The sequence below is a fragment of the Sinocyclocheilus rhinocerous genome, unplaced genomic scaffold, assembly GCF_001515625.1.
Source record: "Sinocyclocheilus rhinocerous isolate Xijiao unplaced genomic scaffold, SAMN03320098_v1.1 scaffold1719, whole genome shotgun sequence".
NCBI classification, from domain to species: domain Eukaryota; kingdom Metazoa; phylum Chordata; class Actinopteri; order Cypriniformes; family Cyprinidae; genus Sinocyclocheilus; species Sinocyclocheilus rhinocerous.
In genome coordinates this window covers 201,848-215,094 of record NW_015664048.1, presented here as the reverse complement: position 1 = coordinate 215,094, position 13,247 = coordinate 201,848, and the positions used below count along the sequence as shown (strand labels likewise).

General features: G+C 33.5%; 1 protein-coding gene across 1 annotated transcript in view; it reads left to right on the top strand.

Moving 5' to 3' along the window:
- Nucleotides 1-11,184, top strand: part of LOC107729589 (chloride channel protein 2-like) — a 16,890-nt gene extending 5,706 nt beyond the window's left edge. Inside the window, exons 6-17 of the mRNA XM_016540169.1 lie at nucleotides 2,727-2,882; nucleotides 3,209-3,278; nucleotides 3,938-4,048; nucleotides 4,147-4,360; nucleotides 5,996-6,129; nucleotides 6,611-6,735; nucleotides 6,902-6,992; nucleotides 7,260-7,327; nucleotides 7,982-8,020; nucleotides 8,354-8,458; nucleotides 9,720-9,806; nucleotides 11,041-11,184. Coding sequence (XP_016395655.1) covers nucleotides 2,727-2,882; nucleotides 3,209-3,278; nucleotides 3,938-4,048; nucleotides 4,147-4,360; nucleotides 5,996-6,129; nucleotides 6,611-6,735; nucleotides 6,902-6,992; nucleotides 7,260-7,327; nucleotides 7,982-8,020; nucleotides 8,354-8,458; nucleotides 9,720-9,806; nucleotides 11,041-11,184 — 1,344 coding nt within the window. The remainder of the gene's footprint in view (nucleotides 1-2,726; nucleotides 2,883-3,208; nucleotides 3,279-3,937; nucleotides 4,049-4,146; nucleotides 4,361-5,995; nucleotides 6,130-6,610; nucleotides 6,736-6,901; nucleotides 6,993-7,259; nucleotides 7,328-7,981; nucleotides 8,021-8,353; nucleotides 8,459-9,719; nucleotides 9,807-11,040) is intronic.
- Nucleotides 11,185-13,247: the final 2,063 nt, after the last annotated feature.

Here is a 13,247-nt window from a genome sequence, read left to right as displayed (position 1 = left end):
CACACACACACTCACACGCACACACACACTCACACACACACAACATGGAACACAAAAACAAATGTGCAAGCTGCTCTTCTCTTTAGAATTAACATGGTGCTTGTAAAGGCAGAAAAAAACATCATGGAAAAAGTATCATAATAACAGTAGTTTTACAGTATATGAGGAGCAGACACTAATTTCAGTCGTTATTTGTAAAAAAATCTTCCTGTCTTCCATAAATCTCTTTCCTGTAGCTCAAACAGTCATGGCTCAGATTCCCAGGGAATGCTTGAAAAGATAAGAAAAAAAAATCGAAAAAAATTCCAGCAAGTCCTCAACACTACAGCAATGTTTCTTCAACACTCCCAACAGTTTTATCTAGTTAGTTTATTATGCTATTATAGTTTATATTGATATTTTGAATTAGTTTTTATTTTTAGCATTTCTTTTTTCATTTTTATTTTGGTTAAAAAAATTTTTTTAATATGTCTATGTCTATGTATTTTATTTTTATTTTACTTTTAGTTATTTTAGTACTTAAACTTCAAATAAATCAAAATGAGAAATATTGCATCGGCAACTATCTAAAATACAGTAAGTTTACATTTTCTATATGTTATTTTATTTCAGTTACAGTTTATTGTATTTCAAGTAATGGATTTTTTAGCTAGCTATGATAACACTGGTTTCAAAAGCACTAAACTATAAATATGACTTTAAATTGAAATGTGATGAAACCACACCCTCTAGAGGATAAAATATATGCACTTTATCTGTTTCAAGTGTGCAAACTTATTCTTGAAGTTTCACTCTATTTAAACTCTATTTAAAAACTTACTTCATTACTATCCAAATTGCCTAATGCATATAATTACATATCCTATATTCAGTATTGACTGCCCCCTGTACTCTCGCAGTAACTCCACAAACAATAGCCTTCCCATTTAATTTACTTTAGTTATTAGCTGTGATCAAGCCAGTACCCCAGTGTTTATCTTGCTCTTGCTAATCCGCAGTGATAAGCTTGTTTACTTCGGGTGTCTGTAGAGGGTGTTAATGGACTCAGTCCCACACTTCATTTACATTCCCACTGAGTGACACAACAAATCTCTAGACTGTTAGCGGTGTTTAGTGTAACTTGCCTTGATGAGGTTTTAGCTTGTTTACTAAGCTATAAAGGCTATTAGCAAAGCTACAAAGCAAAATATATGCACTTTATCTGTTTCAAGTGTGCAAACTTATTCTTGAAGTTTCACTCTATTTAAACTCTATTTAAAAACTTAAAAAAAAAACTGATCTTTTATTTTTAATTGCCATAATTCATATACTTTACAAAAATGCACCATGGTAATCAAAATTATCATGAACCACGGTTCACAATAGAGTAGCCATTAAAGTTATTGATTATTTTGAGATACTATTGTAGTTTTTAATAAAATTTTGAATGTTTTTTTTTCAAATTTTCCTTTTAATTTTAGTTAAAGATCACTAATTTTGCTCTGTTTTTGTCATTTTTAGTAATTTTTAATGTATATGTCTATTTATGAAACAATGAAAATGAAAAAAGTTGATATATATATATATATATATATAATAAAACAAATATTTTTGGAGCATGTTTTAAAAGTTAAGATGTGTGCAAGTCATAAAAATAGCAGTAGCACACAAAATGTACACTTACATGACAAGCAAAATTTCTTAACATATTAAGGCTTGCATATTTGTTTTTGTGGCACTAGCAGACATTTTTTATGTGTTTAGGCTTAAAAATTAAATTTTTCTCTACAGAGATGCTCCTTAAAATGCCTATAACTGTTGTAAAACTTCTGTAATGCACTCCTCTCATGGTTTTTGGCTTTAACGCACAAAGTTTTCTCTCTGCAGGATAGTATGTGGCTTTGGTGGCGCCTTCTTTGTGTATTTGTATGGAAAGATTTCTCTGTTTGTGAAGAAGCAGAAAGCCACGAACAGCTTCCTCATGAAGAAGTAAGTGATTCCTACAGCAGAACTAACGATAAGGGTAAAATGGCATGAAAAATAATATTAGATAATAATAGAATTTGCTGTATATATTGTAAAAAGTCTATGATGTGTCAAACATGTCTTTGTTTGTGTTTAATCATGTGTTTTCTGTCTAGTTGTTTCTTATATTCCGCTTTGGTCTCTGCACACACCCACTCCCACACACACACACACACACACACTCCAGTGTTTGTTCCCCAGGCTGCTAAATCCATCCAGTTAATAATTTTAATGAGACAGCCGAGAGAAACATTAAAGCATTTATTAATCAATCTCAACAACACTCACTCATATAAAATACAGCATCATCATCTCTTTCTCTTTTATACACTCACTCTTGTTCTCTTTAATTAATCAGTGACTCAAAATGAGGCAATAAAATGCTCCATTAGCAGCAAATGCAGTCATACGCTACAATAAAATTGCCTTATTTAAATACAGTACATGCACAATTAGCAGTTAAATGAAACATGAAAGCCAATGTCTTTTTAAAGGAATAGTTCACCCAAAAATGAAAATTAGCTGCTGATGCAATGCTGCATTTCTACAAATCTGACGAAGAAACAAACTCATCCTGATCTTGAATAGCCTGAGGGTTAGCACATTTTCAGCTAATTTTCATTTTTGGATGAACTATTACTTTAAAAATATGTCTAAAGTACTACTTTTTGTTTATATAGAACCAGTTTGTGTTTATGACATCATTTCCTCACCATTTATAGCTCACACAAAGGGACTCCTTGATTTCATTTTTTGACAATCGTACCTGGTCAAATCATTGCATCGTAGCAGACTTTGATCATGACGATCACCTAGCCGCCTGGAAACATCCGCAGGCTAACGTCTTCGTTATTCTCTCCGTCTTCGTCATCATGAAGGTAAATAGACACACAGACACACAGTTTTGTCCTCAAACTATAGCGGAGTATCTAAACCTCTTCTTTATTCAGAAATCTGGTTGCTTTAAAGGCTTCATATAATGATCAACTGATTTTTCTTACTATTTTAATATAAACAGTATATTTGTGAATGTTTGAGTTGTTTTTTGATGCACTGTGTGTGTGTGTGTGTGTGTGTCTGTGTGTCTGTGTGTGTGTGTGTGTGTGTGTGTGTGTGTGTGTGTATGTGTGTGTGTGAGAGTGTGTGTGTGTATGAATGTGTGTGTGTTGTATTTTAATGAGCAGTACTATTGTTTGTTATGTAGTTCTGGATGTCTGCTCTTTCCATAACCCTTCCTATACCATGTGGTTCCTTCGTTCCCATTTTCGTCATTGGTATGTGTTTGTGTGTTTTATCTAAAACATGATATTTACTCTTTTTTTATGCATTTCCACATTTTTATGGCCCGTTCACACCATGGATGATAACTGTAACAGTAACTAAAACCATAAAGGTTAAAAAATCCCTCTAACTCTATATAGGGAAGTCCACACCACAACTATAACAAAAGAAAAGAATGATATAATTGGAATTACATTCAGAGCAATATTTAAAAAAAATATTGGGCAGCACAACTGTTGTCAACATTGATAATAAACAGAAATGTTTCTTGAGCAGCAAATCAGCATATTAGAATGATTTCTGAAGATCATGTGACACTGAAGACTGGAGTAATGATGCTGAAAATACAGCTTTGATCGCAGAAATAAATTACACTTTAACAGATATTCACATAGACAACAGCTATTTAAAATTGTAATAATATAATACATTTTTACAGTATTTGTGATCAAATAAATGCAGCCTCAATGAGCAGAAAAGACTTCTTTTAAAAACATTAAAATATCTTTTTGATCGGAATTTTGGATGTCTGGTTTAAGTCATAGTTCTTGGTGTGAACGGACCTTTAAACCAGTCATTTTTAACAGTATCTATTGATACAATGACTTATTTGACTCTCAAACTAAAGGGAATGCATTCGTGTGTGTTTCAGGTGCTGCGTTTGGCCGTTTGGTGGGTGAAGGTTTGGCCACGTTGTTTCCCGATGGATTTAACATTGATGGACACATATACCACATAGTGCCCGGAGCGTATGCTGTTATAGGTGAGACAGACATGCACACATCAGTTACATCTGAATACTTGGTCAAAATTAAGCATTGATTTAGCTTTTAATCAGCTGTAACCCTCTCTCGTGTTCAGGAGCGGCAGCGTTAACGGCAGGAGTCACTCACACGATCTCGACTGGCGTGATCATGATGGAGTTGACGGGTCAGATCAGTTACGCTCTGCCCATCCTCATCTCTGTGATTCTGGCCAACATGGTCTCTCAGAGTCTTCAGCCTTCCATCTATGACACGGTTATCCGCATTAAAAAGCTGCCTTACCTGCCCATGCTCAGCTGGGGCCACCGAGAGTAAGTCTCTTCGTCCCTACATTTAATCTTTTCTTTCCATTTCACATTTTGCTGATCCTTTGCACCACCAAAATTTTTCTTATAAAACAGATAGTTCCGGTGCTTGATTCTGATTGGCTGAGCCGCGTTCGAAGCTGTTGTAAATTACTCTACAAACACACCTTTGTTTACGTCTGTGTGTTGCTCGGCAACCACTTTGTTACAACCACAACTGTTTCTGAGGAGCTACATTGTTTGGTTGAAGAATACTGTTTTTATTAATATCATTACACTTTATTTGCTCTGTTTTATTCTGTGAAACCTTACTATGTATATGGAATAACCGTTTTATAAAAGCAATAAGTCCTGTGAAGCCGTGGTTTACAGTGAATTTATAACAGCTCCGGTTCGCGTCGTACCTAACAACGCCCCTTAGCTGTTATAAATTCACTGTAAACCACAGCTTCACAGGGCTTATTGCTTTATTAGCAGTTAATTTTGACTTATTTTCAAGGGATTTTGTAAACACTTCAGTTAGAATGTCACCATGTTTTTAAAGTGTACATACTACTAAAAATACCTAGAATATCAGATGTTTAATATCAGTATTGTGTGAAATACATTAGTGTATATACAGTAATTACCCAGCATGCTCAGGTTTAACACATTAACATACATATTGCAATGTGCACATTAGCAGTACATAACAAAAAATTAAAGGCAGTTAAATGTTGTTTGTGTTTTTATGAATTTAAGGCAAGACACCCAAGGTGAGTAGTGTAAACAATGTAACAAATAGAAACAAATAACCATACTCCCCCAGTTGATTGATTGCATTAAGAACTGCAAACATGTTTTGTATTCAAAGTTTTCTGAAATGTGATGTTCAAATTTGCAAATGATGCATTATACAATTAAATATGCACTAATTTGCACACATTTCCAGAAGATAAATCTGAACATTGTATAAAACTAGGTTCAAAATTCTTATTTGATTTTGTTGACATATTAGAGTTAAATGTTTTTACACAAGGAATTTTGAATTTATCTTTTTATCACTCCATAAATCTAAAAATACCGTCAACAACCAGAAAAAAAAATTTTTCACCATGTTTCTAGAAATAAAATGTTCTATAAATGAGTGTGAATAATATATAAACAAACCCCTCAGTAAAAACCTTCAGAATATAGAGAGGAATAAAACTCTAAGATTTGGTGTTTGTAAGTGCTGCTGAAGTGGAGAAAAAACTAATTTTATGAAAACGGCCTTTAAATATACAGTATGTATTATAATTGAACTCTATAGACACAAATAGATAAAGTGCAATAAAAAAGCATGTAAATGATATATGAATAAACCCCTCAGTAAAAACCTTCAGACTATAGAGAGGAATAAATCTCTAAGTTTTGGTGTGTGTAAGTGCTGCTGAAGTGGAGAAAAATCTCTTTAAAGATATGTATTGCAATTGAAATCTACAGACGCAAATAGATGAAGTGCAATAAAATAAACACTTAAAAGTGCATTTTGGATGTTTTTTTTTCCACTAGTGTAAAACAATTTGAAATTAATTGCCTTCATTCAAAATTTTGTCTGAAGTATTTCCTTGATGTGCTGTGCATCAAAGTTTTTCACAGTGACCTCTTCTCTGTCTGTAGGAAGTATGATATTTATGTGGAGGACTTTATGAAAAGAGAAGTTCGTTATATCACGCTGAACTCCACCTACAGAGACGTAATCAAGATCCTACGTTCAGGAAATCTGAAAACACTGCCTTTGGTGAAATCTACAGGTACAAACACACACACACACACACACAGACAGACACAAGATACACTCTTATTTCTCACCTACTGTAGCGTTGGTGCTGGTTGTGTTATTATATGCCAATGACTTAACTTATAAATATTTTAAAATGTATGTGGACATAAATCTATAGGGACTGTCCAGACACATAACCTAAATATATTTGTGAACCGTTCACTATGCTGACAGGATGTTGAGATAAAATATTAAATGAGCTTTATATTTTTTGAATAATGTTTTATTTTAATTGTATTTTTAAATAATTATTTTAAAAAATCTATAATTTTACTGTTTTTATTTATTTAATTTTATTCTATTCTAATGTCTATTTTTTATCTATTTAAATGACATGCATTGCGAAAGGTGTATACAAATAAACATTGCATGACTGGAGAGTTAGGTTTTTAGATCATTAGAAACAGTTTTTGTTATTTTGAATGTTTTTTTTCTTTCCTCGTGTCTCTCAGAGTCGATGCTCTTGCTGGGTTCTGTCGAGCGCGCTCAGTTACTGGGGCTCTTAATGCAGCGATTGCAACACCTGCGAGAGGAAAATGCGTCCACCATGCCTGTCAGATACAAGGTTCACTTCCAGGTCAGACTGAGAACATTTGATTATTAGAATAAAAACTGTAATGCTGTATTCTATTGCTGCAGCCACTGATTTGCATCACAAATACCCAGTTGTTTGTTTTTGGAGACAGTTGTTGATTATGGATATATGCATATATGTTGTGTGTTTGTGTGTCTGTTTGTTGTAGACGTCCACAGAAGAATCTGCATCCGCTTCAACCACTAAACCTCTGAAATCTGCTCTGAAGAAGCCGTCTGTAGATGAAGAAGAGATTACAAGTAATATCGAGAACCTCCCATTGACTTCTTTTGATCTTAAAATAACATAAAACATCCTTTAAGTAGAATTTCTATGGCTGGTCATGTGAACATGTAAAAATGCATGAAAAATATTTTTAATACAATAAGTTTTTAATTCTTAATTTATATATTTATGCTTGCAAAACACTTAATATAAATGTTGAGTTTAGTGCACTTGATCAAATGTTTACTTAAATAGCAAATAAATACATATTGTGGATATATGAAACTTTTTCTGTGTCTCAGGTGTTTATGATTCTGGCCTCAACTTAAAGAAGTTCTTCTGTTCTCGTCCTGACATCGAGGCAATGGAGGTGAGACATCCAGCACACACTAATGTGCTCCAGAAATTTACAGTGGTGTTTTTTAGTAAGTGAGTGCCTTTTTAATTTAGTTTGATAATAACACAAGAAAACTTGCAAGTATACCCTTGGAATTGCAGAATCCAGTCATAAAAATAAAAAAAAGGTCTGTGTAATAATCAAATTGTGATAATGGCTAGTGTCTGTGATAATAATAACAAAATTATTAACAATAATTTAATTTTTTAAGGAATATCACAATTTTTCTTCCATGTTGTGCAGCACTTTGTTTGGAAAAAAAAAATATATATATTTCATAAATATCATTACATTTTTAAAAAAATGGTTAAATTGTTAATGTTTTACGCCTTCATTGGACCGTTTTTGAAAAGAAGTGTTTATTAAACAATAGGTCCAGAAATATTAAAACTGACAACATAATTTCTGAAAAAATAAAATAAAACATTTCAGAGGCCCTATTATTGTAAAAAATAAAGATATAAATAATTCCGATTTAATTAAGTCATCAAAACAGAATCCAGAAAAATATTAATGGAAAAGAAAGAGTCCTGAACTGGAAAAATGGGAAAAAATAAACCAGATAATTCTGTTTTCAGCCTAAGAGTGTGTGTGTGTGTGTGTGTGTGTGTTTCCATCTCTTTCCAGGACGACCCAGACGCAGAGGATGATACGATACTTCAAGAGGTGAGGATGTGTTTTAACACACATGTAGGGTTTCCATGTTTTATGGGTTCATTCCATAGGCGTAATGGTGTTTCTACTGTACAAACTGTATTTTCTATCCCCTTACCCTAAACCTACCCCTCACACAAATCCACAGACTATTTTACATTCTCAAAACACTTCATTCTGCATGATTTATAAGCTTGTGTCCTCATGGGGACCAAAAACTGTCCCCACACACAAGGTCAAAATATACTGCTATAACTATCTTTGTGGGGATATTTGGTATTCATAAAGTAGGGAATACCAGCACGCACACACGCTCACATACAGTATCTCTGGGTGTGAATGCAGATTGAAGAGTGGGAGGAGCAACAGATGGACGAGCAGGTGAACTTCAACAGCTGCAAGATTGACCCCGCCCCCTTCCAGCTGGTGGAGCGCACTTCACTGCACAAGGTGTGTGTGTGTGTTTAGGGAACACAATTGTGACATCATAATCGTGATGATGTGTTGTTAGTTACAGTTTTTCTCAGTGGCTTTGGTGCATTTCTCATATCAGAAATGAAATTCTCAAAACTACTTGTTTATCTAGTCACTTGTGCACATCATAAAAGCAGTTTCTCATTCTTTTGAGCAAGTTGCGATTGCTTTGCTACATTCATGCAATTGATTATGTGCATTTATGTGCATTCTACTAACTATAAGTAACTTTGTAACTACATGTCTGCTAACTCTAGTAATCTAGTAGACTGTTAGGTTAGGTTTAGGGTTAGTAGAATAAGTTGATATATACTTGCAAAGTTTCTCATAGTCAGTATGTTGTGGACCCATGAAACTAAAGTGTTAGAAGATATTAAGCAGACCGCCTGCTAATACTCTAATGACTGCTGGTTGACATGTAGTTGCAAAGTTACTTACTGTTAGTAGTGGACTATCAAAATAAAGTGTTACCCATTTGTCTGCAGTTTCCTGCGTTATCAGTTGCTATTGTCACGTTGCTCAAAATTTATTATATAGTTTTCTGTGCAATAGACTTTCCCCTCAAAACATCTAGGCTAATTAGTTCATCGTATAAGTCAATAAATGCAAAAAGGTTGATCTAGTTGTCATAAACTGTCAAGCATATTTTCTACAAGACTTTTTGTAAATTTGCCATGAATTGTGCAGGTGAATCTTGACTTTCTCTAATGAAGAGAATGTAGATCAGCTAATGATAAACCAGTTCTGACTGAATCCTATCCAGTCTCTTTCAATCAATACCCCACATACAGTAGCTAATGTGTAAAGTTGTACTTTTGAAATGGACATATGGCATACAGAAGAAGCGCAACCTTCTGCATTTCAATACAGTTACTGTCATCCAAACTGCTGTCATAGTTTACATCAGGCAATACTAACAGAGTTATATTGACAACATGACTAAGCATCTTGTTTGTGAACAATGACACAAGGACTTTTCATTCTGGTGGCACTGATATGTTCATTTACATAAATTCTTACTTTTGAGAGATGAGCTAAAGATTGTGAGTAAGTTACAGACTTTTGCAGGTAATCCATCGTGTGGTGCTGTTTGTACAAATTGTTTTGAGAAATGCACCAAAGCGACTGAGAAAAACTGTAATGCTACTGTATGTCACATTATTTCAGAAGAAGAATAAAAGTGTGGTCTGCTCTGATATATTCCCATTTAACATCTCTCTGGTCTTCTCTCCGACAGACTCACACCATGTTTTCTGTGTTGAATCTGGATTACGCTTACGTCACCAGCATCGGACGACTTGTCGGAGTTGTTTCACTGAAAGAGGTGAGAATTTATCACGTGTCACATAAAAATGACATTCAGGAGATAAAGATCAAAATATTTCCACATCGTCTACACTATTTATTGCTTCTTTATTGGTGTTATGGTTCAGTAAAGAACCTTGAACATCACGGCAAATTTCCATTGCACAAACGTTTCTTTGTAGCAGAGAAAAAGTAAAAAAAAAAAAAAAAAAAAGTTATAAAAAACAATGAAACTGGTCTTTTTTTAGTTCGAAAAGCTAGTTCCATTTAATTTGTAGTGCATTTTCTAAGATTATAAATATTCTGTGAGAGAAATAATGTGTTTTTTAAGGGCTAATAGTTTCAAATAGGACATTTTAATGCACACTGATGTAAGAAATTAATGCTTTTATTCATTAAAGATGCAATAAATTGATCAAAAGTGACAGTAACTCACAAAGCCATGCTGTGACTTTGAAAATTAGATGTGATCAGTTGTATCGCCACTCACACATACATACATCACAGACCTTCTATTATTGTCCTCTGGAAGATAGAAGAACGTGTAGAGTGTTTGCTCATCTGAAAGATCATTGGGGTCAGTGAGATATTTAATTATTTTTAAAAACTTTTTTAAGAAATTAATACTTTTATTCATCAAGGATGCAATAAATTGATCAAAAGTGACAGTAAATACATTTATAATGTTACAGTTTTTTTTCAACTTTTATTTTTGTATTTCTTATAACATAACTCAGAAATACAAAAAACACAGAAAAGAAAAAAGGGGAAAAAGAAAACAAAATAAATAAAGAACCAGAGGCATGACATACATTTCTATTTTAAAAAATGCTGTTCTTTTGAACTTTCTGTTCATCTGTGAATCCTGAAAAAATAAAACGTATCACAGTTTCCACAAAAATAGTGTGCAGCACGACTGTTTTCAACATTGATAATAATCAGAAATGTTTCTTGAGCAGCAAATCAGCATATTAGAATGATTTCTGAAGATCATGTGACACTGAAGACTGCAGTAATGATGCTGAAAATACAGCTTTGATCACAGAAATAAATTACAGTTTAACAGAGATTCACACAGAAAACAGCTGTTTTAAATTGTAAAAATATTTAACTATTTTACTGTATTTTTGATGAATTAAATGCAGCCTTGCTGAGCAGAAGAGACTTCTTTCAAAAAAAGGCCAAAGGAGGTTTTGACATGAATGAACAAAATAACCAAACAGTCCATTAACGGTCTCTGCTGTGTGTTTTAGTTGCGTAAAGCGATCGAAGGCTGCATGCCGGCAGACGGTGCGAGGTTGCGTCCCGTTCTGTCCGCTTTCAGAGACCGAGGCGTTCGAGGAACCAGGACCGAAACCATCGAACTCCACCAACTACTGGAGCATCAGATCAGCTGATTGTAGGTGAAGCAGAGAACTACTAATGAGTGTCTGTTCTCTTTCTGTTCCCATTTCTGCACTGATTCCACTTTCCAGTTGTGCAAACAATATATAAATGAACTAAATAGTGTTTTTATTCATTCTAAACAGTGCATTTAGGATATCATTTGGGGTTTTATGCTGTTAAGTACATTTTAGTTTAACACTTTGTTTTATTGATGCTTTTTAACAAGAAAAAAAATATAACATTTTGACTATTGCATGTTTAAAACTCTCTGGTTGCACTCCAGTGCATTGAATCGCAGCATAACGGCAGAGAAAAATAAATAAAAACAGATACTTTTCATTGGTATTAAAATTCTGTTAAATAATAACTAAATTATTAGAATTACAGTATTGGAGAAAAGTGCTATTTTTATTAGTTTCTTGATCATGAATCTAGAAAATTGAAATGCTGTTAAAGTATAATAATTACAATAATATTGAGGAAAATGTGCATTTTTATTGGTTTCTGGGTTGTGAATCAAGACCATTTTAAATAAATAAATGCATAAATAGGGACTTTTTAAGCAAGAAAACAGAATTGCTGTTAAATAAAGTGTAATAATAACAATATTGGGAGAAATATTGCACTTTTTATTAGTTTCTTGGTCATAAATCTAGAAAATTTAAATGCTGTTAAAAAAAGAAATAAAATATAATAATTACAACAATATTGGGAAAAAATGTGCGTTGTTTTCAACACATGTAACCTTTTTGGAAGATGAATCACATGCATTTCTTTATTTCCTACCTCGTATTCAGACATAAGAAACAAAAGTTGAGAGGTTTATTGGTGCTGTTTATATATATATATATATATATATGTATGAAGAGTTTATTTGCAAAAACAGATAATTCCGTTTTTTAAAATTTTCTAAAATCATGTTTTTATTGTGTTAGTTAGCTGTATTTTTTAGTTATTTTTTAACCTAATCAAAATAACCAAACTGCAGTTTGATTGAGATTAATTGGAATGCACAATGAAAAAACATGATTTTGGAAAATGTTTAAAAACAGAGTTATGAACTCTTCATATATATATATATTTTTTTTTTTAATAAATGTTTGCTGTTTAATAACCCCTATATTTTGGTAAATCAAGACATGTTTTTCCCCTCTATTTTCCAAAAAGTGCATAAACTCTACACACGTGTTTGTGTGTTCCTGTTCTGTAGTTGTGTTTGCAGACACCAAAACTCAATAAAAATAAAAAAAGTGGAATCTGCAAACGTCTTAATATTTCATTTTACTTTGCAACTTTTTTTTCTTCTGAATTCGTTTTTACATTGAATGAGAGATTTTAGTGTTGTTTTTGTGTTGTTAGTGACACAGTTTGTGTTGTTTTCCCCCACAAGTGTTCACTTCTCCTGCATTAGGGTTGGTTAGTAGAAGGTTTAACCGGTTAGCGTTAGTTAACCGCCGCTGGACTCACAGACAGAGAGACGGTTCTCACACACATCACTGGAGCCGCACAATGTCCTCACTGAAGCAGACACTGTGTGTGTGTGTGTGTGTGTGTGTGTGAGAGAGAGAGTGTGAGTTCGTGTTGTTCATCTGCGCTCCATTAATATGATGTGCTGGCATTTTTGGAAGGACAACGACTGACCGTGACTGACCAAAATACTGGCATCTGATTGGCTGAGCCCTCATCATCAGCGAGACGTGACTGACGTGTGTGTGTGTGTGTGTGTGTGTTTGGATGAGGGATGTTTCTCCCAAAATACCACTGATTCTTTGAAATGGTCAGACTGGTGCTTAGAAAATGTATAATTAATGCTTTAAAATTATGGTGAAAATTAAAATTGCGATTGCCAGTTGAAAGCATTCTGGTTACTGAACATTGTAGTTTTATCTCCATTCAGACAGATTATATTTCATGATATTAAAGTGACCTTTGGCCTTCAGTCACAGCTTATTCTGTACTAAAGGTCAGAGAGTGACAGCAAAGGTCAAAGTTCAGCCAGATTAAAGCGTGTGATGTTTCTAATGTGATCAGAAATGTTCAGGACAGTAACTCTACAATGCTGAGTCTTTAATTG